General features: G+C 39.0%; 1 protein-coding gene across 1 annotated transcript in view; it reads left to right on the top strand.

Annotated features, from left to right (window-relative positions):
- The first annotated feature begins 1,525 nt into the window (after window positions 1–1,525).
- The window catches only part of ADGRG4 (adhesion G protein-coupled receptor G4), a 92,763-nt gene continuing 67,467 nt past the window's right edge, over window positions 1,526–26,821 (top strand). The window contains 2 exon segments of the mRNA XM_004441654.2: window positions 1,526–1,595; window positions 12,476–13,090. Of these exon segments, the coding sequence (XP_004441711.2) occupies window positions 1,526–1,595; window positions 12,476–13,090 (685 nt within the window).

Genomic DNA, 26,821 nt, shown 5'->3' with positions numbered 1-26,821 from the left:
CTTATTTCACTTAACATAATACCCTCAAGGTCCATCCATGTTGTTGCAAATGGGAAGATTTTGTCTTTTTTTATGGCTGAGTAGTATTCCGTTGTATATATATACCTCATCTTCTTGATCCAATCATCAGTCGAGGGACACTTGGGTTGCTCCCACTTCTTAGCTATAGTGAATAATGCTGCAGTGAACATAGGGGTGCATAAGCTTCTTTGGATTGTTGATTTCAGGTTCGTTGGCTAGATACCCAGTAGTGGGATAGCTGACTCATAGAGTATCTCTATTTTTAGTTTTTTGAGGAATCTCCATACTGTTTTCCATAGAGGCTACACCAGTTTGCATTCCTACCAGCAGTGAATGAGGGTTCTCGTGTCTCCGCAACCTCTCCAACATTTGTTGTTTTTTTGTCTTGGTGATTATAACGATTCTAACAGGTGTAAGGTGATATCTTAGTGTACTTTTGATTTGCATTTCCCTGATGATTAGTGATGTTGAGATCTTTTCATGTGCCTATTGGCCATCTGTATATCTCCTTTGGAGAAGTGTCTGTTCATTTCCTCTGCCCATTTTTTTGATCAGGTTGTTTGTTTTTTTGGTGTTCAGTTGTGTGAGTTCTTTATATATTATGGAGATTAACCCCTTGTTGGATATATGATTTGCAAATATTTTCTCCCAGCTGGTGGGTTGCCTATTCATTTTGATCCTGGTTTCTTTTGCCTTGTAGAAGCTCTTTAATCTGATGAAGTCCCACTTGTTTATTTTTTCTTTAGTTTCCCTTATCCGAGTAGACATGCTATCTGAAAAGATTCCTTTATGACCACTGCCAAGTAGTGTATTGCCTATATTTTCTTCTAGGAGTTTTATAATTTCAGGTCTCACACTCAGGTCTTTGATCCACTTTGAGTTAATTTTTGTGAATGGCGATAGCAGATGGTCCACTTTCATTCTTTTGCATGTGGCTGTCCAGTTTTCCCAGCACCATTTATTGAAGAGACTTTCCTTTCTCCATTGTATGTTCTTAGCTCCTTTGTTGAAGATTAGCTGTCCATATATGTGTGGCTTTATTTCTGGGCTTTCAATTCTGTTCCATTGATCTGTATTTCTGTTTTTGTACCAGTACCATGTTGTTTTGATTACTATTGACTTGTAGTATGTTTTGAAGTCAGGGATTGTGATGCCTCCAGCTTTGTTCTTTTTTCTCAGGATTGCTTTAGATATTTGGGGTCTTTTGTTGCCCCACATGAATTTTAGTATTCTTTGTTCTATTTCCATGAAAAATGTCATTGGGATTGCATTGAATCTGTAGATTGCTTCAGGTAATATAGACATTTTAACTATGTTTATTCTTCCAATCCATGTGCATGGAATATCTTTCCATTTCTTTATGTCATCATCAATTTCTTTCAATAATGTCTTATAATTTTCATTGTATAGGTCTTTCACTTCCTTGGTTAGATTTATTCCTAGATATTTTATTCTTTTTGCTGCAATTGTAATATTTCTGACTTTTTGAACACAGGTTTAGACAATGAAAGAACACATCATATATCAGAGGCTTTATGGATTGATTCTCTTGTGGAGTTTTATCTTCCTCTCAGGTAAGAAAATGTATTCTTATTATCTTTTTCAATGTCTCATGTACAGTAGGTTACAGAAATAAACTATCTGAAAAATTTCTAGGCTGCCTCTCAATGGCTTCCTTTTGGTCAATATGGCTGTAGGACAAGCTGGAGCTTCAGTAAATGAATCCCTTTGGCCAGGATTATGCACGACTGATGAAGAACTGGCCTCAAGTAGACAGTAGCTTGGACTACTGTCCTTGACATTTCCTAATGCAACTCTGAAATGCCATTTGGTGGCAAATGCACACCTAACAGAAGCTTTGTGGTTTCTTTTGGCCATTGTCTCTCATGCATAATGCTTTATTTAAAGCTCTCTGGAGCATTATGATATCATCTTTCTGTCTCCATTATACATATATGGCAACAATCATAGAATATAGATGGGGAAATTGAGGTATGCCAAAGCTGGTCACTGATTCACAGTGACAAACAGGCCTCTGTTCTGAGGAGGCCTAGACCTTGCCTAGACTCTATCACAGGAATGGAGATAGATTCTGTCTTTGTTTCTGTTCTGCAGCAAATAGATGATTAAGACAGTTCAACTGAAGTAGCTGGTAATTTGAAGAATTAAGGAAAAATGTTGTCTTGGAAAACTGCAATCTCGTCCATATTAAGTAAATTCAGTTGATAATGTTGCTCATTTAGCACATCAGTCTTTAGCTAAAAGGTCATACATGACAGTGAGTGACAATTCCTGATGAAATAGGCCTGGGGTTTAATTTGAACAGCCCTCAGATTTGAGAGCTAATCTTCTGGAAAAATGGCAAATCATCATCACCATCAACAACAAATGCTGACTGACTTCCTGCTGTGTTCAGGGCCTGATGGGAAACCATGTTTCTTATAATAAAGCTTGAAATGGGACCTATGGGGCACACTGGCAACTCTGTCACCTGGCCTTGACTACCTGCTAAGATGTTGATTTATCTTTTCCTTGCCTGGTTCCTCAAAGGCAAGAAACTGTGTTTTCTCCATTTCTTTACCCAAAACATCCAGCACAGGTTTTGACACACAGGTTAAGCACTGAGTACGTATTTGCTGACTCAATAAATTAATGCAATTTGAAATTATGGAACTTTGAACACCTGTATGGTTGTAGTGTGTGTGACGCAAACTCAGTGGTTTTTTTTGGTAAGGGTTCACAGAGCATGGAATAGAGGGATCTGGGAGTCTTTAGTGTAGACATGGAAGAGAGTGTGGTACTGGAAAGTTAGAATGGGTTTTGTGAGGAATACCATTGGTCAATGGAAATTATAATAGATGTGCAGATTTTAAACCTGCAGAGGTCACTTTAAAGCAATCACAGGGTTTTCCAGACTAAGTCACAAATCCATGAATCAGTGCAATGATTCCTTTAGGTTATCAAACAATTAGGTCTAATTGCCCTTCAATTGGTGAGAAATTCATCATTTTCTTCCTGGAAAAAAAAATCCGTCTTTGAAACAATGGTATAGCTAAGGTTCAGTCCCTTTCAGGCTCCAGACGAGTCACCAGCCTCTCAACTGTGAGGGTCATTGTGGGTGAGAGGGCTGGGGTCAAGCCTAGATCAGGCAGAGGGTGACTCAGATGCTCTAACTGGATGAAGCCAGAGTGTGGAGCAAAATCATGTCCATGGAAGAACATCACGGATCAAGAAGAAGAAACCAAATCTGTCATAAGGTCTAAAGTTGAGAGCAGAGCCAGCAAGAAGGGATGAAGACTGAGGTCAGGAACTGAATAGTTGCAGAATGGGGCAAGAGGTAAGGAAGGAGGCGGAAATAGCTTCCTAACTGGTCTCCGTGCTTCCACTTTTGTTCTGCTGTAGCCTATTCTCAACACAGCAGCCAGAGCGATCCTTTAATGTATCAAGTCAGATCATGTCACTCTTTCACTCAAAACTTGTCAATACATTTCCCTCACAATTAGAATACAATCCAAACTCTTTAATCAGACCTAAAAAGCACTGCATGATCTGCTCTCCCACTGCCTCTTGGGCCTCATTTCCTACCATGCTTCCTTTCTCTCACTCCACTCCAGACAAACTGGGGCTCAAAGTTGAATGCTTCTATATATGGCAGATCTGGTTTATCTGAAGATTAGTTACTCACAAGACCAGGGGAAGTGTGGGCAGTGAGTGGCAGATAGTAACTCTGATTCTCTGTGGTTGTCCACATTATGGCCATGATGATGTGGGTAATGGAGCTCCCCAGTATTGAGCACCTATCTATTATATCTACTCAAACAGCCGGGGGTCTGCTAGACCAGAACCTGGTCTACAAAGTTTTTCAATGCTCCTGAACATTCATTTGCAAGGACATGTAATACTAAGAACCGGAAGACCCCTTACTCAGAAAAAGGTTTCATATACTATGGAAATGAATGTCTCCCCACTCCCCTTTTATGAGTGAGTAGTGACATTTCCCAGTTGAGGCAGGCAAGGTACACCCTTGGCAGAATGCTCACCCTCAGAGTGGCCAGATTCTCCACAGTATAAACACAGCCAATGCCTCTGGTGGGCCCCTGCCTCCAAATCTGCTCGGCCTCCTCTCCCTCCTCTGATAATAGGTATTGCCAGGTGGTTAGCTCCCTAAGCCTTACATAGTATTATGAGTTGAATTGTGTCCCCTTAAAATTCATATGTTGAAGTCCTAATCCTCGGCATCTCAGAATGAGATCATATTTGGAAATAGGTTCATTAGAAATGTAATTAGATAAGTAAAGATGAAGTCATACTGGAGGAGGGTGGGCCTCTAATCCAATATGACTGGTGTCCTTATAAAAAGGGGGAATTTGGACACAGACACACACACAGGGAGAAGGCCATGTGAATATAAAAGTGGAGATTGGGTTGATTCAGCCGAAGCCACGGAACACCAAATATTGCCAGTAAACCACCAGAAACTAGGAAAGAGGCATGGAATAGGTTTTCCCCTCACAGCCCTCGGAAGGAAATAACCCTGCTGACACTTTGATCTTGGACTTCTAGCCTCCAGAACTGTGAGACACTGAATTTCTGTTGTTTAAGCCACTCAATTTGTGGTACTTTGTTATAGCACCCTAGCAACTGATACACTCAGACACTGATGCTTGATCAGGCTCACTGGATCAGAAATTTTGGGTAAAGTAGAGGAAAGCAGGTCACCTCAGGGGGAAGAAACAGCGATCAAGTCATGCCCATAGTGTTTGACCATGGATGAACCTGATTTGTCCACTCTTCTTAAGGTGGTGCAGGGAAGTGCATGTAGAATCTCAGTCCGCCAACCTTTGAAACACTAACATTTCAAGGAGAAACTTTACCAAGAGAGAACAGAAAAACAAGTGCAGACTACATCTAATGATTATTTAATGGTGTCTTCAGAAAATAAAGAAACTTTGTTGAAAATAGTCATTCAGATTGTCTATCTCTTAGCATTCTAAACCTTTTACTCACTGACTTTTAGAATGAATGTATTTATTACTTTTGGGGTCTGATAGGGAGAGGGAACTCTCCCCTGATCTGTTGCCAGAAGTTCTCTTAAATAAAGGGCAGGGCACCAGTTCCGTTTGCGTTCAGAACTTCTCATTCTATACCAGATGCTTTTCCCACATCCCTGATACTTTTGCACAAGGGACAGCCCTCCATCTGCCCACCCGTCAGCCTCAACTCAGTGCCCTAATACAGGGCACAACCATTTATTCAGTAAATAGCTATAAAGGACCTACTATGTGCCAATCATGCTGGGCACTGGAAACTGGCAGTAGAGGCCAAGACTCTGGTTATGCCACTTCCCTGAAAAATCAGATAATACAAAAGTTGGAGCATTCTGGGAAAAAGTGGCATTGTTTAATGCTCAATGAATTCAATTCTGCTTAAAAATTGCTTAAACATGACATCACCAGACAAAGCAGCTTTGGAATTTTGCAAAAAGCAAAATAAAATTACATATTGAGTAACCATTTATGGCAAGAGTTTTATTTCCCCCCAGGCTCTGCCAGAGAATGACCTGGGGCACAATCTCTTGCTATATCAATCTGTTAGAGAGTTAAAAAACCGTAGCTGGCAGACAAAGACATCACGAGAAAAGAAAACTCCAGACCGATATTATCTTTTATGAATATAGATGCAAAAACTCTTAACAAAATACTAGTAGACTGAATCCAGCAGCATATTAAGAGGATTGGATACTGTGACCAAGTAGAATTTATCCCAGGAATGCAAAGGTGGTTCAACATATAAAAATTGGTCAATCAATGTAATATACCACATTAATAGATTGAAGGGAAATAAACACATGATCATCTCAAATGATGCAGAAAAAGCATTGATAAAATCCAACGACCTTTTCATGATAAAAACACTCAATATATTAGAAACAGAAGAGAACTTCCTCAAGCTGATAAACGGCATCTACAAAAAATACACAGTGACTGTCCCACATCCCACTGCGAAACACCCACAGTGAGTAATGGTGAAAAACTAAAAGCTTCCCTCTAAGATCAGGAAAAAGACCAGAATGCCCACTTTCACCACTTCTATTCAACATTATACTGGCAGTTCCAGGCAGAGCAACTGGTCAAGAAAAAGAAACAAAAGGCATCCAAACTGGAAAGAAAAAGTAAAACTATCTCTATTTGCAGATGATATGATCTTACATATAGAACATCCTAAAGAATCCCAAAAAAGATATTTAAGTTAATAAACAAATTCAGCAAAGTTGCAAGTTACAAGATTGACACACAAAAATTAGTGATATTTCTATGCACTAGCAATGAACAATCCTAAATGAAGTTAAGAAAACAATTTCATTTACAGTAGTATCTTAAAGAATAAAATACCTAGGAATAAATTTAACCAAGTTGGTGAAAAAGACTTCTACACTCAAACTACAAACATTGCTGAAAGAAATTAAAGAAGACCTAAATAAATGGAAAAGATCTCATGTTCGTGGATTTAATATTAAGATGGCAAGATTCCCCAAAGAGATCTACAGATTCGGTACAAACTGTATCAAAATCCCATTGGCTTTTCTTTTTTTTCCAAATATGAAAAAGCTGATCTTGCAATTCATATGGAATTGCAAGGAACCCTAAATAGCTAAAACAATCTTGAAAAACGACAAAGTTAGAGGTCTCACCCATCCCAATTTCAACACTTACTACAAAGCTACAGTAATCAAAACAGTGTGTTCTTGGCACAAAGATAGACATAGATTAATGGAACAAAATTGAGACTCCAGAAAGAAACCCATACACGTATGGCCAATTAATTTTCCACAAGGGTGTCAAGACCATTCAATGGGGAAAAATAATCTCTTCAACAACTGGTGCTGGGACAACTGGATATGTAAACACATATCCATATATACATGTATTCGTACATATGTATGTAAACGCATGCACAAGAATGAAGTTGGGCCCCCCACACTTCACACCATATACAAAAATTAATTCAAAATGGATGAAAGACATAAATGTAAGAACTACAATTATAAAACTCTTAAATCTTCAAGACTTTGGATTTGGAAATGGATTCTTAGAAAAGACACAAAAAGAACAAACAACAAAAGAAAAAACAGATAAACTGGACTTCATCAAAATTAAAAACTTTTGTGTATCAAAGGACACTGTCAAGAAAGTGAAAAGACAGCCCATAAAATGGGAGAAAATATTTGCAGGTCATATATCTCATAAGATCCTAATGTCCAGAATATATAAAGAGTGCTTACAACTCAACAGCAAAAAGACAAGCAAACCAATTAAAAAATGGGCAAAAGACTTGAACAGACATTTCTCCAAAGAAGATATGCAAATGGCCAACACTCACATGAAAAGATGCTTAGTGCCATTAGTCATTAGGGAAATGCAAATCAAAACCACAATCAGATACCACTCCACACCCTCTATGATGGTTATAATACTAATTTAGAAAAACCAGAAAACAACAAGTGTTGGCAAGGAGGTAGAGAAATTGGAGCCCTCATACATTGCTGGTGAAAATGTAAAATGGAGCAGCCACTGTGGAAAACAGTTTGGCCGTTACTCAATAAGTTAAGCATAGAATTACTATATGACCCACTCCCAGGTGTATACCCAAAAGAAAGGAAAACAAAACACATGGCATGAATGTTCATAGCAGCAGTGTTCATAATAGCCATAAGGTAGAAACAACTGAAATATCCATTATAACAGATGAATCAATAAAAAAAAATGTGATATATCCTTAGAATGGAGTATTATTCAACCATAGAAAGGAATGAATTTCTGATACATGCTGTAACTTGTATGAACCTTGAAAATATTATACTAAGTGAAAGAAGCCAGATACAAAAAGCCACATATTGTTGTATGAATTCATTTATCTGAAATGCTCAGAATAGGCAAATCCACAGAGACAAATCAGACTAGTGGTTGCCAGGGGCTGGGAGGAGGGGCAAATGGGGAACGACTGCTTAATGGGTACAGAGTTTTTCAGGGTGATGAAAACCTTCTGGAACTAGACAACGGTGATGGTTGTACACCATCGTGAATGTACTAAATGCCACTGAATTGTACACTTTAAAATGATTAAAATGGTGAATTTTATGTTATGTGAATTTTCTCAATACAAATAAAATGGTGCTTGGCACTCCTGGGGCTGTAGCATAGCCATTTAAATGAGGTTTATGATAAATTTTTCCTAACATGGAAAACACTTATGTCATAATGTTAAGTGAGAAAAGTAGGGTACCAAATTTTCCATATGATATGATCTCAGTCACATAGAAACAAGCAAAATCTATGCACACACACACACGAAAAGCCAAAGAAAATATACCAAAATGTAAATGATGGCTGTCTCTGGATGGTGGGACTCTGGCTGACTTTGTTCTCATCTTTTTACTTTCTAATACTTTCCATTTTTTTCTTTTAAAAAGCATGTACAGTATCACTTTTATAATGGAAAAAACATCTTTTATTTTTTTTAAAGTGGGGAAAACAGTAAATGTAATTTAAAATAAAAGAAAAAAGAGAATAGAGGCAAAGAGACATAGAGGAGCCAAATTGAGAAAGAACACGCTTCAGGGGAGTAATCATGCAATTTGGACTTGAAAATCGCCAGGGAACAGATGGCAGCGTCCAAGTAGACATCTGCAATGGATAGTTAAATCGTACGCAAAGACACCAGTGGCCTTTGAGGCAGGCCTCGGAAAGACCCGGCAGAGAATGCTGCTTGCCTGGCCAAACAGAAGGGCAAAGCTGGTGTCCTGCCTCGTCATTGTCCGGCCTCCTCCGAGCCCCGCGGGGGGCCTGCAGGCTGCAGCAATGCTCAGCGCGGGTGTGCTTCCATGTGTGAAGGTGCAAGAGAGGTCGTGAGAGAAGAAAGGCTTCTAATAATGACAATGGCAAACATGGCAGCTGACATTTACATGGGACTTCACAGTTTATAAACATTCTCGTACATAAGTTAAACGTTAGTATTGCCTCACCTTTCATAACGGCCCTTGGAGGTAGGTAATTATTATTCCCATCTTACCCTGGAGGAACGAGGCACAGGGAAGTGACGTGATTTTATTTATTTGACGTTCATGTGGTGCTCACTCTATGCCAGACGCCGTCCTAAAAGATTTCGCATGCATTAATTGCCCATGTTCATGGAACTAGTAAGGGGCAGAACTGATTCTCAAATCTGGCTTTTGGGACTCCATGACACCACACTTCTGTTCATGTCTAAGCAGAACTTACCTCTGCCTGCAGAATCTCAAGTATGGCCACAAGTGGTTCTGTCTGTCTAGCTATTATGTATCTATCATGTATCTATCTATCTATCTATCTATCTATCTATCTATCTATCTATCTATCTATCTATCTATCGTCTATTTATCTGTCTACCTATCCATCCACCCATCTATCTTTATTTTTATGATTATAAATGTAACACATGATTGTATAAAAATGCAAATATTACTGAGATAAGTAACATAGAAAGTAAAAATCCTCCTAAATCTCTCGCCTAAAGATACTCATTCTTAACTGTTTGATATGTGTTTGTCCAGATTTTTTCTATGTGTATGCAGACACACATATTTTTCTTTTATTTTTTTAATAGGATGATACTATACCTACACTTATGTAACTCCAATTTCATGTAATATTAATCCTTGGAATCTCTTCATGATTATATAGATCTACCTTGGTTTTTTTTTTTTTTTTATTTTTTTGGTGAGGAATATTCACCCTGAGCTAACAACCATGCCAATCTTCCTCTATTTTGTATGTGGGTCGCCACCACAGCATGGCTGACGAGTGGTGTATGTCTGCGCCAGGGAACCGAACCTGGGCGTCTGAAGCGGAGCACGCTGAACTTAACCAATAGGCCATGGGGTAGGCCCCTATATTGTTTGTTTTAATATTGCATTGTATAGAGGTAACGATTGCTTAACTAGTCACTCATAGACATACATATTTTCCTATTTTTTTCTCAAACAATGCTGCAATAAATATCTTGTACTTGCATCTTTGTATATATGTATATTTGTCTGGAATAAATTGATAGAAATGGAATTGTTGCGTCCAAAGTATATACACAGGGCCAGCCCTGTGGCTTGGTGGTTAAGTGCACGTGCTCTGTTGCCGGCGTCCCGGGTTCGGATCCCGGGCTCGCACCGACGCACCGCTTCTCTGGCCATGCTGAGGCCGTGCCCCACATACAGCAACTGGAAGGATGTGCAACTATGGCATACAACTATCTACTGGGGCTTTGGGGGAAAAATAAATTAATTAATTAATAAAAAAAAGTATATACACAATTAAAATCTTCATGGATATTGGCAAATTGCCCTTAAAAAAAAGAGATTGTACTAATTGGTACTCCCACCAGCAGTGTATAAAAGTGACTTGTTTCCCCACAGGTTCGTCAGTACTGGATATTCTCAGTCTAAAATGTTATCCTTCTTATAGGCAAAAATGGTATCTCATTGTTGTTCTAACTTGTGTTTTAAAAATAGTGAGAGGCCATCTTTTTATACTTCTGATTTTGTAAGTTGCTTGTTCATGTCCTTTGGCAACTGGTTTTATATTAGTATATTGCAGAGAGGAGAGGCCCTTGTAGACCATATGAGATTATGATACATTCTCTTTTAAAGGACAAGTAAGCCATGGAGATTTATGCTCACCATAAAACCCATTCTTAAATGTTATATTTAACATCATTTTGGAGGGTTGAACAGAAGAGCAATGTTAACCAATCATAATCGAGACTTGGGTTTCATAGCGATTATCACTTTGAGGGATTAATTCTTGATTTATTAGCAACATGAAAGATGATAAGATAATATAATCACATAAACCAGGGACAAAAATAAGCATTTGCTCATCCACCACGGACAGTTCAGAAATAGGTCCCTGGCAGGTGGATGGTATAAATTCTGGCACATAGGTCTACGTATGTATGCGTGTGTGTGCAGGTGAGTGCGTGTGTGCACTTGTGTGGACAGGCATGTAGTGGTTTGCTTTTGGAAGGTGTTCAGTGGAGGAATGGAGGGAGAGAATACTGTAGGGTTAGAGACAATCTGGAAGCCTTTATTTGGAGACATCTCCCAGGAGCAGGAAAGTGGTCATTTCCTGCCAGTCTCTGTAGTGTGCTGTTATGGCTGTCAGTTTTAGAGTGGCGGTCTCAACATTACACCCCTAATTCAGAGAGAGGTTGGAATTCCATTCTGCCATAAAGGTTTTTTTGGTTTGTCTTTGGCTGTGCTGGGAGTGGAATTAGGTTGTTGTTCGGCAATCCTCAGATATCTGCCTAGTGGCCTGGGGCATGAGGTTTGTAATGGTGACAGTATCATGCTTCACCAGTAGCTTCCTATGAAACAAAGGGCATGTTCAATTTAAATTTTCACAGATATTGCCAAATTTCCCGCCAAAAGACTATACCAATGGGCATGTCCTTCAGCAATGTTTGAAAGGGCTCTGCATACATCATCTCACTTATTCTTCAGACAATTTTATAAGGGCAGTAGGTAGGGGTATTATCTGGCATAGACTATAATGTGAATGATGGCCCCTAGAGATGTGCATACATACAATGCTGTGGCCCTGGATCCCCATTTTACTGAAGGAAATGTTGAGGTATTGGAAGGTTAAGTTCCTTGCTCAAAGCTACACAGCTGATGAGTGTCAGAGCTGGGATTCCAACCCAGGCTGTCTGACTTGAGAGCCAATAATAACTGCGTCCATAGCCATCCAGAGCCTCTTAAAGCTGCTGCAGCCCCCTCGGTGAGATGGAAGGAGGGAATCAGGATACCCTCAGGGCAGCGTCATTTCTCCCATTCCTCAGCGCAAACAGAAGCCTGGAGCTTCGGTATTGTCCAGCTTGTCATCCTTCAGGCCTCTGTCAGTGCCTTCAGTGAGAAGCAGTCTCCAGAGACAGAATAAATCAGGTAATTTGGCTCAGGAAAAGGCATTGGAGACATGAATTGCTGTTGCACCATGAATATAATAAGGCAGTTAGGTAGAAGGAAATAGTGATCTTTTGATTCTACGAGTGAGGATTATGTGCAACAAATTTTAACTCCAAGCTGCCTTTTCCTTGGCCTCCTCACCCCCACTAGCCACACACTTCTAACTGCCTCCCCAAACTGTCCAGTTGGTGTGTGCTCTGGGGACACTAATCTTACGTTTCATATTAGCCCAGACAAAATATAATTAGGAAGAAACTCTTCTGCTAGAAAACGTCACATGCCAATGTCAAATAGAGATGATTTTTGTATATCTACTATTTCGGCTTCTTTGCACCAGTATTGACTCATAATAGTACTGTATAATCTGGATTTGACTGTATGGCTAAAGAAAATGATAAAATTGATTTTTTTGTTACTGAAATTTCATTGGTTTTCTCTTTCCTTTTCCCAACATTTGGACAGATGAACTTTCACTAAAAGGAAAAAGGCTGGATTTTTATGGAAGAGCTGACACATATGCAAGCCTGACCAACACCATTCCTGAACTCAGTCGATTCACAGCATGCATTGACCTGGTGTTGGTGGATGACAAATCAAGTGATTGGATGGCCTTCTCTTATATTACTAACAACACTTTCCTGGGCAGAGAAGACATAGACCTTGGACTTGCAGGAGACCACCAGCAGCTAAAACTATACAACTTGGGCAAGACCTTTTATATCCGTTACCACCTGGCTCCATTTCAATGGCATACAATTTGCTTGATACGGGATGGTGTGAAGGGAAGATTAGAACTCTTTGTGAATAAAGAAAGGGTACTGGTAATGATGGATCAACCACAAAACCTGACACCTAATGGGACTCTGGTTCTAGGACATTTTCTCAAGAACGGAAACAGCCAGATTAAATGCACGCTGCCTAGCTTCACTGGCAGCTTGTATTACTTTCAACTCTGGGACCACATTCCGGAAAATGAGGAGTTTATGAAGTGTTTGAGTGGAAATGTAGTTAGTTGGGAAGAAGATGTTTGGCTTGTCAACCAGATCGTTCCAACTGTTGATAGGAGACTGCGCTGCTGTGAGTAACTTCTGAATGGTCCTCGTTAGCAAGGGTAGCGGGGATGTGGTGATCTTCTGCTTGCTACTCCAAATAGCCCACTCCTAGGCCAAGGCTCTGTCTTCCTGAGAGGGGCCCAAATTCGCCACAGTTTTGTCATCTACTTTTTAATGTAGAGTAAAGGCTGTCATCTTCTTTTGTCTTTTGTTTTGATATGATTTCAAACTTATGGGAAAATTGCAAGAATAGGACAAGTATTTCTATATACTTTTTACCCAAGTTCACTGACTGTTACGTTTTCCCCATGCATTTTTTTTTTTTTTTTTGGCTGGGAAAGATTTGCCCCAAGCTAACATCTGTTGCCAATCTTCTTTTGTTTTTTCCTCCCCAAAGCCGCAGTACATAGTTGTATATTCTAGTTCTAGGTCCTTCTAGTTCTTCTATGTGAGCTGTCACCACAGCATGGCCACTGAGTGGTGTGGTTCCACAACTGGGAACCAAACCCAGGCTGCCTAAGTGAGAGCACCGAACTTCAACCACTAGGCCATCCGGGCTGGCTCTTCCCCATGTATTTTATCATTCTCTCTCTCTCTCTTTCTCTTTCCCTCTCCCTCCTTACGTGCACACACACACACACACACACACACACACACACATTATTTGTTTCCTAATCATTTGGGGGTAAGTTTCAGATGTAGTGCCTCATTACCCCTAATTATCTCAGTGTGTATCTCCTAAGAATAAGGGCATTCTCTTACACAACCACGGTACAATTATCAAAATTTAACAATAATACAATACTAATATCTAATTTATAGTCCATATTCAAGTTTAGTAAATTGTCCTAATTTCCTTTATAGCTATTTTTTGCTTGGTCCAGGATCCAATTCAGGATCACACATTGCATTTAGTTATCATGTATCTTTAGATTTTAATCTGGAACAGATCCTTAGTTTTTCCTTGTCTTTCATGATGCCAATTTGTCCCATTACTGGTGATGATAACTTTGATCACTTGATTCTGATGGTGATTGCTAGATTTCTCCACTCTACGGTTGCTATTTTTTCCTTTGTAATTAATAAGTAATTTCTTGGGAGATATTTGGAGGCTATGTAAATATCCTGTTCTTATCAAACTTTCACCCAGTAGTTTTACATCTATTGGTGATTCTTGTCTTAATCACTTATTACTATGATGGTTGCAAAATGATGATTTTTAAAACTCCATCATTTTTCTACACTTATTAGTTGGCATTCTGTTGTAAGGAAGAGGGTTCTATTCTTCCACATTTACTTATTTATTCCTTCAGTTGTTTACGTGTTTAAATCTGCATGAACTCATGGATTCTTATTTTATTCAATGGTTTACAATCTGTTGCTATCATTTATTTTGATGCTCAAAGTGGCCTAGATTTGGCCAGTGGGAGTCCTTCAATCTGGCTCTTGTGTCCTTTTGACACATTCTCATCATTTTTTGAACACCTCCTTACCTTCTAGCACAGCAAGATGTTACAGGATCATCTTGTACTTTCCCCGCTCAGCCCAAGAATCAGCCATTTTACCAAAGAGCCCTGGTTCCTTTTAGTGGGGAATGGCACTTATAAACCAATTCATTTTTCTTTTGAGAGTAATGATGATGTTGGAGAACTGTTTGGAATGGAGTTATTGTAAGAAAACTGGCTGTTTGGAATTACACATGTATTTTGTCTCTTCTTTCCAGTTTTGAGGAGAAAATATAGGATTGTTTTTCTCTGTACAACCACACTCTCTCCTCAAATCAAATTTTCTCCACCATCAGCAGCAGCAGTGCTGAAGCCTGGGTAAAGTCAGTGATAACGGCATCAAGATAGGACTTTTTTCTCATTTCCTGAAATGCTCATGTGTTCTTAGAGGAGTATTATTTACTGTTGTTATGGATTTTAGGCGGAGGTTAGGGAGGGAATGGGGGCTGGATCCATGCCTAATAGGGCTCTCACAGACTATGGAGATATGTTTTCACCAATGGTCTGGATGCTGTTTGAGTGAATGGCATTTGTTTTTTCTCTTTTCTGTAGCCTTGAAAATAGAAGAGAATAGTCCTACCTGGCTCTGATTACAAAACTGAGCTAGGGACTAGTAGTTTAAGCCTGAACAGCTCCCCAAAGCAGTTTAAAATAACTTTATCTTTGATCTAAGGAACCCATATGCCTGGCAGTGGTCTTTGAAAACCTAATCTGGCCAGTGAATTGCCATGGCCTTTCCTGTCACTTTGCTGGGAAATCGCTAAATCTAACTGGTGTGTTAAAGTGCTAGACCATGCTCATTTATTTTGCTCTTTTGTACGCTTTTCAACGTACAATCTATCCTCTTGGTCTGAACAAGTCCTGGTTGGCATAATACACAAATAATCGAACACAACAAACAAGCAAAAGAAAACACAACCTAAAATGACAATCAGCAAAAAGGGTGGAAAATGTTAGTTGTACTAGTCAGGTTTTTTGAATGTTCTTTCCAAATCTTAGACCAGGGCTTCCTAGCCTGAGGTACAGAATGGTCTTGACGGGTGGACAAAGCCCTTGAAATTGTATGCAACATCCTAAAAACGCAAGGTGGATTTTTTTTTCTGAGGACAGAGTCTTTAGCTTCTGTCATATTCTAAAATAATATGATAACTGTTGTCTTTTACTAAGTTCTTGCCATGTGCCAGGCATTTTATAGATGAGGAAAGAGAGGTTCAGAGAGGTTAAGTAAATTGCTTAAGGTCACCCATCAAATGAGTAGTGGAGCTGGGATTTGAACAAAGATTTGCCCAGTTGCAAAGCCCATGTTCTTTTCACCCCCACACCATGCAGGACTACCTCAAGGGAGTCTGTGGCCCCCAAAAGGTTATGAATCACTGTCTTAGAAGCTTCCTTTGAAGGGAACTGCTGGTGCTGATAACCCACCTGGGAAATTAGGCTACCAGCTGCCGTCACTGTTTGCTTACCACTGAAGGAGCTGGAACACCACAGAATTTCTTCTACCTCCATCTCGGCCCTTTGACATCTGGGGAAAGGGGGCAATTATATAAATAAATAGGAGTGATTACAGCATGTCTAGCTTCAGCTTTGGCCTAATAAATTGGTATTTATGGTCCATAGAAGGATTATGACCTTTAAAAAATAAATTTTAATGAGCACATTGCTAGGTTACAAATCTTAATAAATCTATTTACACATAAATTATATATTTATATATTTATATATTCATGAGAAAAGGCTTTTGGGGAACATTTGCTGAAAACCATGAACACTACCTGGGTTTAATAAGTATTCACCATAGTTGGAGATGTCTCAGAAATATTTAAACAGCACAGTGGTAAATAATAATAATAGCTAAGTTGCCAGTCATTAGTAATTTAGTTTTTAAAGCATCTTTTCTTTATTTTTTAAAATTACAAATGCACTACATTATATCTGTGAATAAAATAAACTCAAACAATACAAAGGTAAATGAAGTATAAAGTAAAACCTACCTCACATCTTCTCCATAGAGGGGTCTATTTTTTTTACAGATTTTCTTCCTATGGCTTTAGGATGTGTGTGTATATGTGTGCATGGATGTGTATAGTTTAAAAAAGCAAAAATAATATATGCATATGTACATATTATTCTACAATTCGATGTATTTTAACTTAATATTATCATGGACACATTAGTACATTTAGATCCACCTCATCCATTTTTAGGGTTGCATATTGCCATTGTATAGATGCACTATAATTTATTTAACTAAGTCATAAGTCACCACTGATGGGCTTTTAAGTTGCTTCCAATTTTTTGCAGTTACAAATAATACTATAATAAATTTCCTTATACATACATCTTGGTATACATGGGCTTGTAATTTCGTAGGACACATTACTGAAAGTAGAATTTCCGGGGAAAACGATATAAGCTTTCACAATTTAAATTTACTTACCATTTTTACTAGTTATTTTATTAATTTAACTATTCATTAAAAATTTATTTTTTGAAGTAAAGTAATAGATATGCACGGTAAAAATGTCAACAATGTATAAAGATATAAATTAAAAGTAAAATTGTCCTTCTCTTCAATCCCTTACCCCAAGTTCCTCTCCCAAGAAGTAATGATTGTTAACAGTTTCTTGTGTATCCTTGCAGAAACAATTTAAAACTTGGGTTTACATGTAAATATTATTTGTTTTTCTTTTTCATAGTTGGGATCATCGATATACACATGGTCTTCTGTATCTTTTTTTTTACATTTAATAATATATTTTGGAGCTATTTCCATAGCACAACATATGGAGCTATCTGATTATTTGGGGGGGATGCTGATTAGTAGGATAGAATGGGGGTATGCTATAATTTATTCAATGAACTTCCTTTGAAGGACTTTTAAGTTCTTTCCAGTTTTTAGCTGTGACAAAAGTCTACAGTATTTTTTAAAGGAATAAATGGTGACAGAGTTTTCTTGGAGTGACCATTAGGGACTGATCACATGCTAAAATTCCTCTCGGGGCACGTTGAGCATCATTTCCTAATCTCAGCTCAGACACATGATCCAACAAAGGATTTGTTCTGACTTGTGAATATAGAAAGAAAAAGAGTCTTAAACTTATACAGATTAAATGCATATACAAATATGCATTTGAGAAATCCCCTCTTGAAAAGAACAAAATAACATGAATTGAGTCCATCCTGGGAAATCTACACTGTAAAACCTGGGAAATCTGTGCTGTAAAAAGCTAGGGTCCCTGTATCTGTGGAGCTATTGATTTTCTAAGATTTATTAATTGATCTAATGCTCCAGTTGCTTTGAATTACTTTATGAACTAATCATTCTTAAAATATGCAGAGATTGATTATATAGTTTATGTACTTTTGAAGGCCTTTGTTCGGTCCACTATTAAGCCCTCTAAACAATTATCAGCTCTGATAGGAAAGATTCCGTGGTGATGGGCTCTACTAGCTAAGAGGCAATTTGGTTTTGCCCTTGTATATCAATTCTCTGTGCCTCATTTTTTTTTTTTGTGAGGAAGACCAGTCCTGAGCTAACATCCAATGCCAATCCTCCTCTTTTTTGCTGAGGAAGACTGGCCCTGGGCTAACATCCGTGCCCATCTTCCTTCAGTTTAATAATTTTATTTATTTATTTTTTCCCCCAAAGCCCCAGTAGATAGTTGTATGTCATAGCTGCACATCTTTCCAGTTGCTGTATGTGGGACGCAGCCCCAGCACGGCTGGAGAAGCGGTATGTCGGTGTGCGCCCGGGATCCGAACCCGGGTCGCCAGCAGCGGAGCGCGAGCACCCAACCGCTAAGCCATGGGGCCGGCCCCTTCCTTCACTTTATATGGGACGCCGCCACAGCATGGCTTAACAAGTGGTGTGTCAGTGTGCGCCCGGGATCCGAACTGGTGAACCTGGGCCGCTGCAGCGGAACACACACACTTAACTGCTTGTGCCACTGGGCCAGACCCTCTGTGCCTCATTTTTCATCAGGAGAGATAAGCAGGAGCTGTTTGTAGTTCATTCAAACCCCCTATTTGTATTCTCCTGCACAGGGTGCTATTCTCCTATAGATTCAGAGATGGAAGCTCTAGCCCGTCTCTCTCACTATCACAGAATTCATTTTTCATGTCCTTGCCTGGAAACTGAATACAGACACCATTTTGAAAAATAATTTTTTTCTCATCATCTTAAAGATGCTCATTTCATATTTTTTCTACCCCACAGGCAGATCTGTCTGTGGCAGTTTCTGGTCACTATTATCTCTCACAAATCTAGTAAATACACTCTGAATTATATTTATAGAAGTTGTGATTGAAAGAAAAACCAGATGCAATATGTGGGCTAGAAAACCACAAAGATTTAATATGAGGTGAGATACCCAAATCACAAGCAGAATTTGGTACCTTAGCAAATGTTCTGCTTAATATTCTGTTGGCAGGTACATCTGCAACAAATGCCTCATAAATATTCAGCTACTCTATACCTCTGTTCTCCAGCTCCCAATGATTACAAGAATACAATTTTGTCTAGAGTGAAGGAGCAAATGGCAATTAAGCCCACAGGCCCCTGTGAATTAGCATGGATTATCCCCACTTTAAAATACAGAGACAGCAAAGCTCATGCAAATCATTTGTGCCAAGTGATCACTTGTTCCCAAATGGGAATGGAACGAATATGGCAAAACATGTTTGCAAGCCCTTCAAAGATGGAGGCCAGACTCCATGGCTTCTGTGGTCCCTCTAGTATGTAAGGACATTTGGTTATTGCTCAACTTCCTGCACAGTGTGGGCTTTTGTATTTGTTTTTTCTTAATTGAATTTTTATTGAGATAATTGTAGATTCACATGCAGGTGGAGATCCTTTGTACACTTTGCCCAGTTTCCCCCAATAGTAACATTTTGCAAAGCTATAGTATAACAACCAGAGTATTGACATTGATACGATCCACCAATCTTATTCAGATTTCTTTATTTTCACTTGTATTCATATGTGTGTGTGTGTATTAAGTTCTATACAATTTTATCATCTGTGTAGGTTTGTGTATCCACCACCACAGTCAAAATACTGAACGCTTTCAGCATCAAAAGGATCCTTCATGTTGACTTTTTATAAACACACCTGCCTCTCTCCTGCCCTTTCTCCCCAGCCCTCTCTGCTCCCTTCATCCCTAGCCCTTGACAACCACTAATCTGTCCTTCATTTCTACAATTTTTTCATTTCAAAAACGTTAATAAATGGAATCATACAGTATGTAACCTTCTTAGGATTGGCTTTTTTTCATTTAGCATAATTCTCTGGAGATCCATCCAGGTTGTTGCTTGAATCAAGAGTTCGTATCCTTTAGCGCTGAGTAGTATTCCATGATATGGATGTACCATAATTTGTTTAGCCATTCACCTGTTAAAAGCCATCTGAATTGATTCCAATGTTTGGCTCCTACCAAAAAAACCCTGCCATGAACATTTGTGTATGGGTTTTTGTGTGATGATGCTTTCATTTGTCTGAGATAAATGCCCAGGAGAACGATTGCTGGGCCCTAAGGCAGTTGCACATTTAGTTTTATATGAAACTGTCAGACTGTTTTTCCCAAGTGGCTATACCATTTTATATTCTTACCAGCAATGTATGAGTGATCCAGTTTCTCTGCATCCTTGCCAGCATTTGGTGTCACTATTTTTTATTTTAGCCATTCTGGCAAGTGTGTAGTGATGTTCCATTGTGGTTTTAATCTGCATTTCCCTGAGGCCTAATGATGTTGAACATCTTTTCTTATGATTATTTGCCATCCGTATATCCTCTTTAGTGAACTGTCTATTCATGTCTTTTGCCCATTTTTTTAAATTGGATTTTTTTTTTACTCGAGTCTTGAGAGTTCTGTATATATTCTAGTCCTTTGTTGGATATACATTTTACACATATTTTCTCCTAGCCTGTAGATTGCTTTTTCATCCTTTTTACATGGGCTTTCACAGAGAAAAAGCTTTTAGTTTTGACAAAGTCCAATTTATCAATTTTTCTTTTTGTGGATCATGCTTTTGGTATCAAGTCAAAGAACTCTTTGCTTAGTGTTAATTTTGCATCCTCCAACCTTACTGAACTCACTTTTAAGTTCCAGGAGGATTTTTTTTTAGATTGTTTTGGATTTTCTACATGGACAGTAACATAATCTGCATTGCCTTTTATTTCTTTTTTTTTTTTAATAATTTTATTTTATTTATTTTTTCCCCAAAGCCCCAGTAGATAGTTGTATGTCATAGTTGCACATCCTTCTAGCTGCCGTATGTGGGACGCTGCCTCAGCATGGCCGGAGAGGTGGTGGGTAGGTGCACGCCCGGGATCCGAACCCGGGCCTCCAGCAGCGGAGCGCGTGCACTTAACCGCTAAGCCACGGGCTGGCCCAAGCCTTTTATTTCTTTTTCTTTCCTTACTGGAGCGCCTCTAACTTCCAGTACTATGTTGAATAAGAGTGGTTAGAGTGGCCATCCTTGCCTAGTTCCCAGTCTTAGCAGGAAGACATTTAGTCTTTCAACATTATGGTTTGTTTTAGCTGTAGTTTCTTGCTGATTTTCTTTATCATTCTCTATTCCTTAGGGGCCGGCCCCGTGGCTTAGTGGTTAAGTGCACGTGCTCCGCTACTGGTGGCCCGGGTTTGGATCCCGGGTGCACACAGACGCACTGCTTCTCCGGCCATGCTGAGGCGGAGTCCCACATATAGCAACTAGAAGGATGTGCAGCTATGACATACAACTATCTACTGGGGCTTGGGGGTGGGGGGCGGAAATACTCTCTATTCCTAACTTGCCAAGAGATTTTATCATGAATGGATGTGGGATTTTGTCAAATGCTTCTTCTGTATCAACTGAACATGTTTGCTAACCCCTTGTAATTAATTAATCGCTAGACTTAGGGTTTGAAAGAATTTTTAATACCTACGGATCCTGTTTAAAAAGCTACCGACACTTGATTGGATTGCCTTTATTTGGGATATGAATGATTCTTCAAGGAAGATATTGTTTCAGGGAATGGCTGTGATTTGGGATCCCCATTGAGTTTTGATGGCTAGGCTTGCAAGGGCACCTTCATGTTTTGATTTAGCACTGTGATGCTCTCCTCTAAGGTTTATGTCTCACTGTTTTGGGTGATTGCTTTTCCTTGAGCTGTTCAGCACTTGCAGAACTTGGCTTTTATTATCTAAGTTTGTCTCTCTCTGATTCTTTTAGGTACAGTGCCTTCTTTCTCCTGAGTTTGTGGTGGTTCTGTGTAATTCGAGGGCAAGCACTTATGGGTATTAGATAATTGAAGTACTGGCACGTACTGTTTTATTTCTTCTCTACATATTTCATCTGTGGACATCTCATCTTCTCAACACTACACCTCTCTGGGCCTAATCTCTAAATGAAGGGATTGAACACAATCTCTAAGACTTAGTTCTAAAATTCTGTGATTTTAATTAATGAAGACTCGAGTCTTTATTAATAAAGAATTTAGAGGGAAAACTTGATACAGTAATCCCTCTGGAAAAAACCTTTCATCTGAAAGATTCAATGGGAAGTTTGCTGAAATATAGAAATCCAGGCTTTAGGTTAAAATGAAGCAATGTAAGTTGCATTATCTCCTAAGAGATATCTGGTACTTAAAATGTCACCTGCTTGACAATTTTGTTCAACTCATTTGTTTTTCTTTATCTAAATATTATACTTCTTTTTGAGATGCTTATTGGAAGTGTTAATAACAATTAACATCTATAGCTCAGCCCTCTCTAGATAAAAATATCATGCCTAACTCCTGTCCTCTGTGCTCTAAAAGAGTTTCCCATTACTCGTTAGGATTCCTCTAGCAGTGCTCTTTGAATGCTGTATCAAAGAAGATAACTTAAGCTTTTGTGGTATTTAGTGTTTTATTGTTTTCCTAAAAAGTGAATGCAGCTCTGTCATTAATCATTTGTAAAGGAGTGGGAATTGTGAACTCTTCTCTCAACGATTAGTACATTCATAGAGAGTGATTCAGGCTCTGGGATGCCACACTCCTCAAATGTGATATAAGTAACACTTTAACAGTTTGCTAAGCCAGTATGGTAAAGCCATCTGCATAAAATGGAAACCAAGATCCTGACAATTCTCCTTTTACTTGTAGTTGTGGACAGATTTGAAGGCAGAAAGCTTGAAATAAATATTGTGCTGCTGAAATATACCAGTTTCTTGATAAAACCTAACAGAATGTGAATCTCTGATAATTGAAACAATGTTGTAAAATTAAGTGAAAAAGTACTTATATAACTTTGACTTTTCTCCTTATAAATGTGTGTACTTTTGTGAACGCAGGCTTCTGTTGTCACTCATTCTACTTGCTAATGACCACAAAACCCTAAAGAACATCCTACACACATCTCAAAATTTCTATATATGCAAATTAAAAGTAATTTTAATGCTCAAAACAGTGAAACAAGTTAGTAGATTTTCTACCACTGTAATTATTCTTACATCGTACATAATATGCTTCCCAGGGGCATAAATTCAAAATGCTAATTTCCCAACAGTAAATATGCCTGATTTCATTTTGAGTGATTTTAACTGGGGAAAAATTATGACTCAGTCTTGAATTTTACTATGCACCGTTTTCACTGAGATATTCCACCATCTCCTCAAATTCCACTTATCCAGGTCTAAACTGGATGTTTTTCTTCTGAGTGAGGCTGCTTTCCCAATTTTCCTGTTTCTGTGAATATCGACACTATTCTTCAAGTTGCCCCAAAGCAAAATTTGAGTTCTCTGAGATTTCTCTGTCTTCTCCATCTCTTAAACCTCTTTGTTACTGTAACCTGTCAATTCTCCCTTTCCAATAGCTATAGGATTTGGAATCCTCACGCTAATCTCATTCCAAGCCCTTATCATCTCCACTTATTTAGTTAGCCTACAAATATTTATTGGACATCTACCATGTGCCAGGCCCTTTGCTAGGCACCAAGGATACAATGGTGAGCAAAGAAAGATGAGATCCCTGCCCACGGTGTAGTGAAGAAGACTGACATTAATAAGCACACGCAAATGTAAAACTGCAGCTGTGACAAGCACTATGAAGAAGGGGTAAGAGGTGTCATAAGATCCTAGAATAGATTGGTTTGACCTAGTCATGGAGGCCAAGGAAGGCAGGTATCCCTGAGGAAGTGACACATGAGCTGAGATCTGAAGGATGAGTGCAAGTTAATCAGAGGAAGAAGGGCGGAAAGAACATCCTAAGTAGAGGTAACAGCACATGCAGTGGTCTTGTGGTGGGAAAGAGAATGCCGAGTATTGGAGGACTGAAACCAGGCTGATGGGCTGAAGCCCAGAAAACAAGGGGGAAACCACACAAATTGAGGCTGGAGAGGTAGATAGGGACCAAATAGTGCATAGCTTTATAGACTCTATTAAGAAAACTGTGGGTTTTTTTAATCCTATGAGTAATGGAAGGCCACTAAAGGGAGCTGAGTGTGTGAATGTGTGTGTGAGACATTATAAAATTTGCATTTCAAAAAGATCATTCTGATTGCATTATGGAACAGATTGGAGGGGTCCCAAGAGTAGAGGCAGAGTCCAGTTGGGAGGCTACTGCAGTAGTCCAGGTGAGAGTTTGATGGTGGCTTGGTCAGGGTGATAGGTGATAGAGATGGAGAGAAACAGATAGAGTCACGAGATATTTAGGAGATAAGTTCCATAAGATAAGATTATGGGTTGGCTGTGGCAGGTGAGAGAGAAAATGATGGAGACAGAGGGAAAGGGTTTTGGCTTGCATAATTGAATGTATGATGGTGCCATTCACTGGGGGAATACTGAAAGAGGACCCAGTTTGGAGAGAAGATAATGAGTTCAAGTTGGGGCATATTGAGTTTGAGGTGTTAATAGGATATCCAAGAGATGATGTCAAGTAAGCAATCGGTTATATAAATGTGGAACTCAGAATAGAGAGCTGGTCTAGAGATGTAACTTTGAGAATCACCTGTGTATAGATGTAAATTGGAATCCTAGGTGTGAAGAAACATAGAGTGAGAACAGAAGAGGTGCTGGGACCAAGCATTGGGGAACTCTAATATTTAATGGCCAGGTAAAATAAGATGCGTCTGCAAAGGAGATAGAGAAGGAATGACCAGAAAAGTAAGAGAAAACCCAAGAGTGCATTATGTCATGGAAGTCAACGAAAAGAGTATTTTAAGAAGGAGAGAGTGGTCAACATTGTCAAAAGCTGTTGAGAGGTCAAGTAAGATGAGGATAGAAAAAGCATACATCGTATTTATCCATATGGAGGCCATTGGTGACCTTAGTGAGTGCTGTTCAGTTGAATGATGATGGCAGAAGCCTGATTAGTGTGGGCTAAAGAATGGGGCAGGGGAGCGTGGAGACAGCAGGTGTAGATAAACTTTCTTTAAAGGAGTTTGAGAATGATGGGGAGGAGAGAGATAGGCCAGTACCTATAGAGGGATGGGGAGTTTTTATATTTTATTGCAAGAGACTGGAACATGTTTTAAACCAATAGGGAAATGCTCCTTAAGGAAAGGAGGGATGACTGCTGGTGTAAGGTTTCTGGGACACCAGCACTGCTAAGTTTCTATCTGATGACTTCAGTTATTTTTTCCCTTGAAGTAAGAGGCACGGTTACTTGATAAACATGTGCTGGTAGAGTTTGAGAATGGGGAAGGTTTGAAATAGTTATTGCAGACAGTAGGAACATAAATTGACCAGAGAAAAGTAATAGGATGACTGGGCTGTGTGAAAGGCTTATTTGAGGTTGGTGATCATGAATTTATAGAAATACTAGTTCCTCCTCTTGTGTGACTGTGTCCAGCAGTGCTGAGCTGCTCAGGTGCAGGTATGGAGGCGAGGGATAGTTGGGTTGGCCTAGAGTTGGCAGGAGTGAGGTGGGGAGCAAGGCTCTACCAGTCTCCTAAAGAGTCTCCTTGCCTTCAGTTTCTTCCCATTCCTACCCATCCTGTACACTACCATGAAATTCATTTTCCTTAAAGACTACTTTTTATCAACTCATTCTCTTTGCTCAAGAATCTAAACTGTTCCAAATGGTGTGGTGGTTAAGAGCACAGATGATAGATCTAGGTTTGAACTCCGAGTGTGAAGTTGAGCAATTCATGTAAAGTTTCTGACACTCTAAAATGGGAGTAATTGTAGTATCTCCCTTATAAGTTTGTTAGGTGCATTAAATGAGATAGCATGTAGCACAGTGCTTGGCTTGTAGTAAGCGCATGGAAGCTGCTATATTATCTTCTCTCATCTGTCTTTCCACTCTCCCTTTCAGGTCCCATCCTAGTCTGACATTCTTTCTCACCCCTATCCAATATACTCGTTCCCAGCTAGACTGATCTTTTCACTGCCTCCATATTCATTGCCATGTGCCTTGCCTTCTCTACCCAAACCCCACCATTTCTCAAAGGCCTATATCTTCTAAGACAAAGCTTCCTCATTAGCTTGAAGCCAGTGTTGATCTTTCACTGCACTGATCTCCCATTGCACTTTAGAGACATTTGGAACCTGATTATATTCCATTGTTCACTTTATTATAAACTGTATTATTATTTTATTGCTTTGTTTTAAAAATACTATATTTTGTATAAAACTATTTCAGTAATATAAGACTTTTCCAATAAGACTGTGAGCTCTTTGAGGGAAGGAATTATGCCATAAACTCTATACAGTTAGCTCTTTGTATCCATGGGCTCCTCATCTGCGGATTCAACCAACCACAGATCAAACGGCCTATGATAGTTGCCTCTGTATTGAACATGTACAGAATTTTTTTCTTGTCACTATTCTGTAAACAATACAGTAAAACAACTATTTACATTGTATTAGGTATTATAAGTAATCTAGAGATAATTTAAAGTATATGGAAGGATGTGAGTAGGTTATCTGCAAATACCATGCCTTTTTATATAAGGCATTTGAACATCTACGGATTTTGGTATTCATGGAGGTCCCGGAACCAATCCCCTGCAGATACCAAGGGACGACTGTACATGTCTCACAGGACCTAGGATAGTATTCACAATACTTGTCAAATTTAATCGACTTGAATTGAGAAGTAAGCTAGGCTCCAGTGGTCTTCAAAGTGGGGTACATAATTCTAGAGGGTACACAGATAGTACATTAGAGTGCAGGAAGAAAATGTTGTAAAACTTCTATTTACATTTATTTTTATCATACCTTTTTGACATTTCTATTTTTGTGCATGTTTATAATTTTCATAATACAAATTTATTATACATATACATGTA

The sequence above is a fragment of the Ceratotherium simum genome, chromosome X (genome assembly GCF_057802395.1).
Source record: "Ceratotherium simum simum isolate JZ-2026a chromosome X, ASM5780239v1, whole genome shotgun sequence".
NCBI classification, from domain to species: domain Eukaryota; kingdom Metazoa; phylum Chordata; class Mammalia; order Perissodactyla; family Rhinocerotidae; genus Ceratotherium; species Ceratotherium simum.
This window is presented reverse-complemented; position numbering and strand designations above follow the sequence as displayed.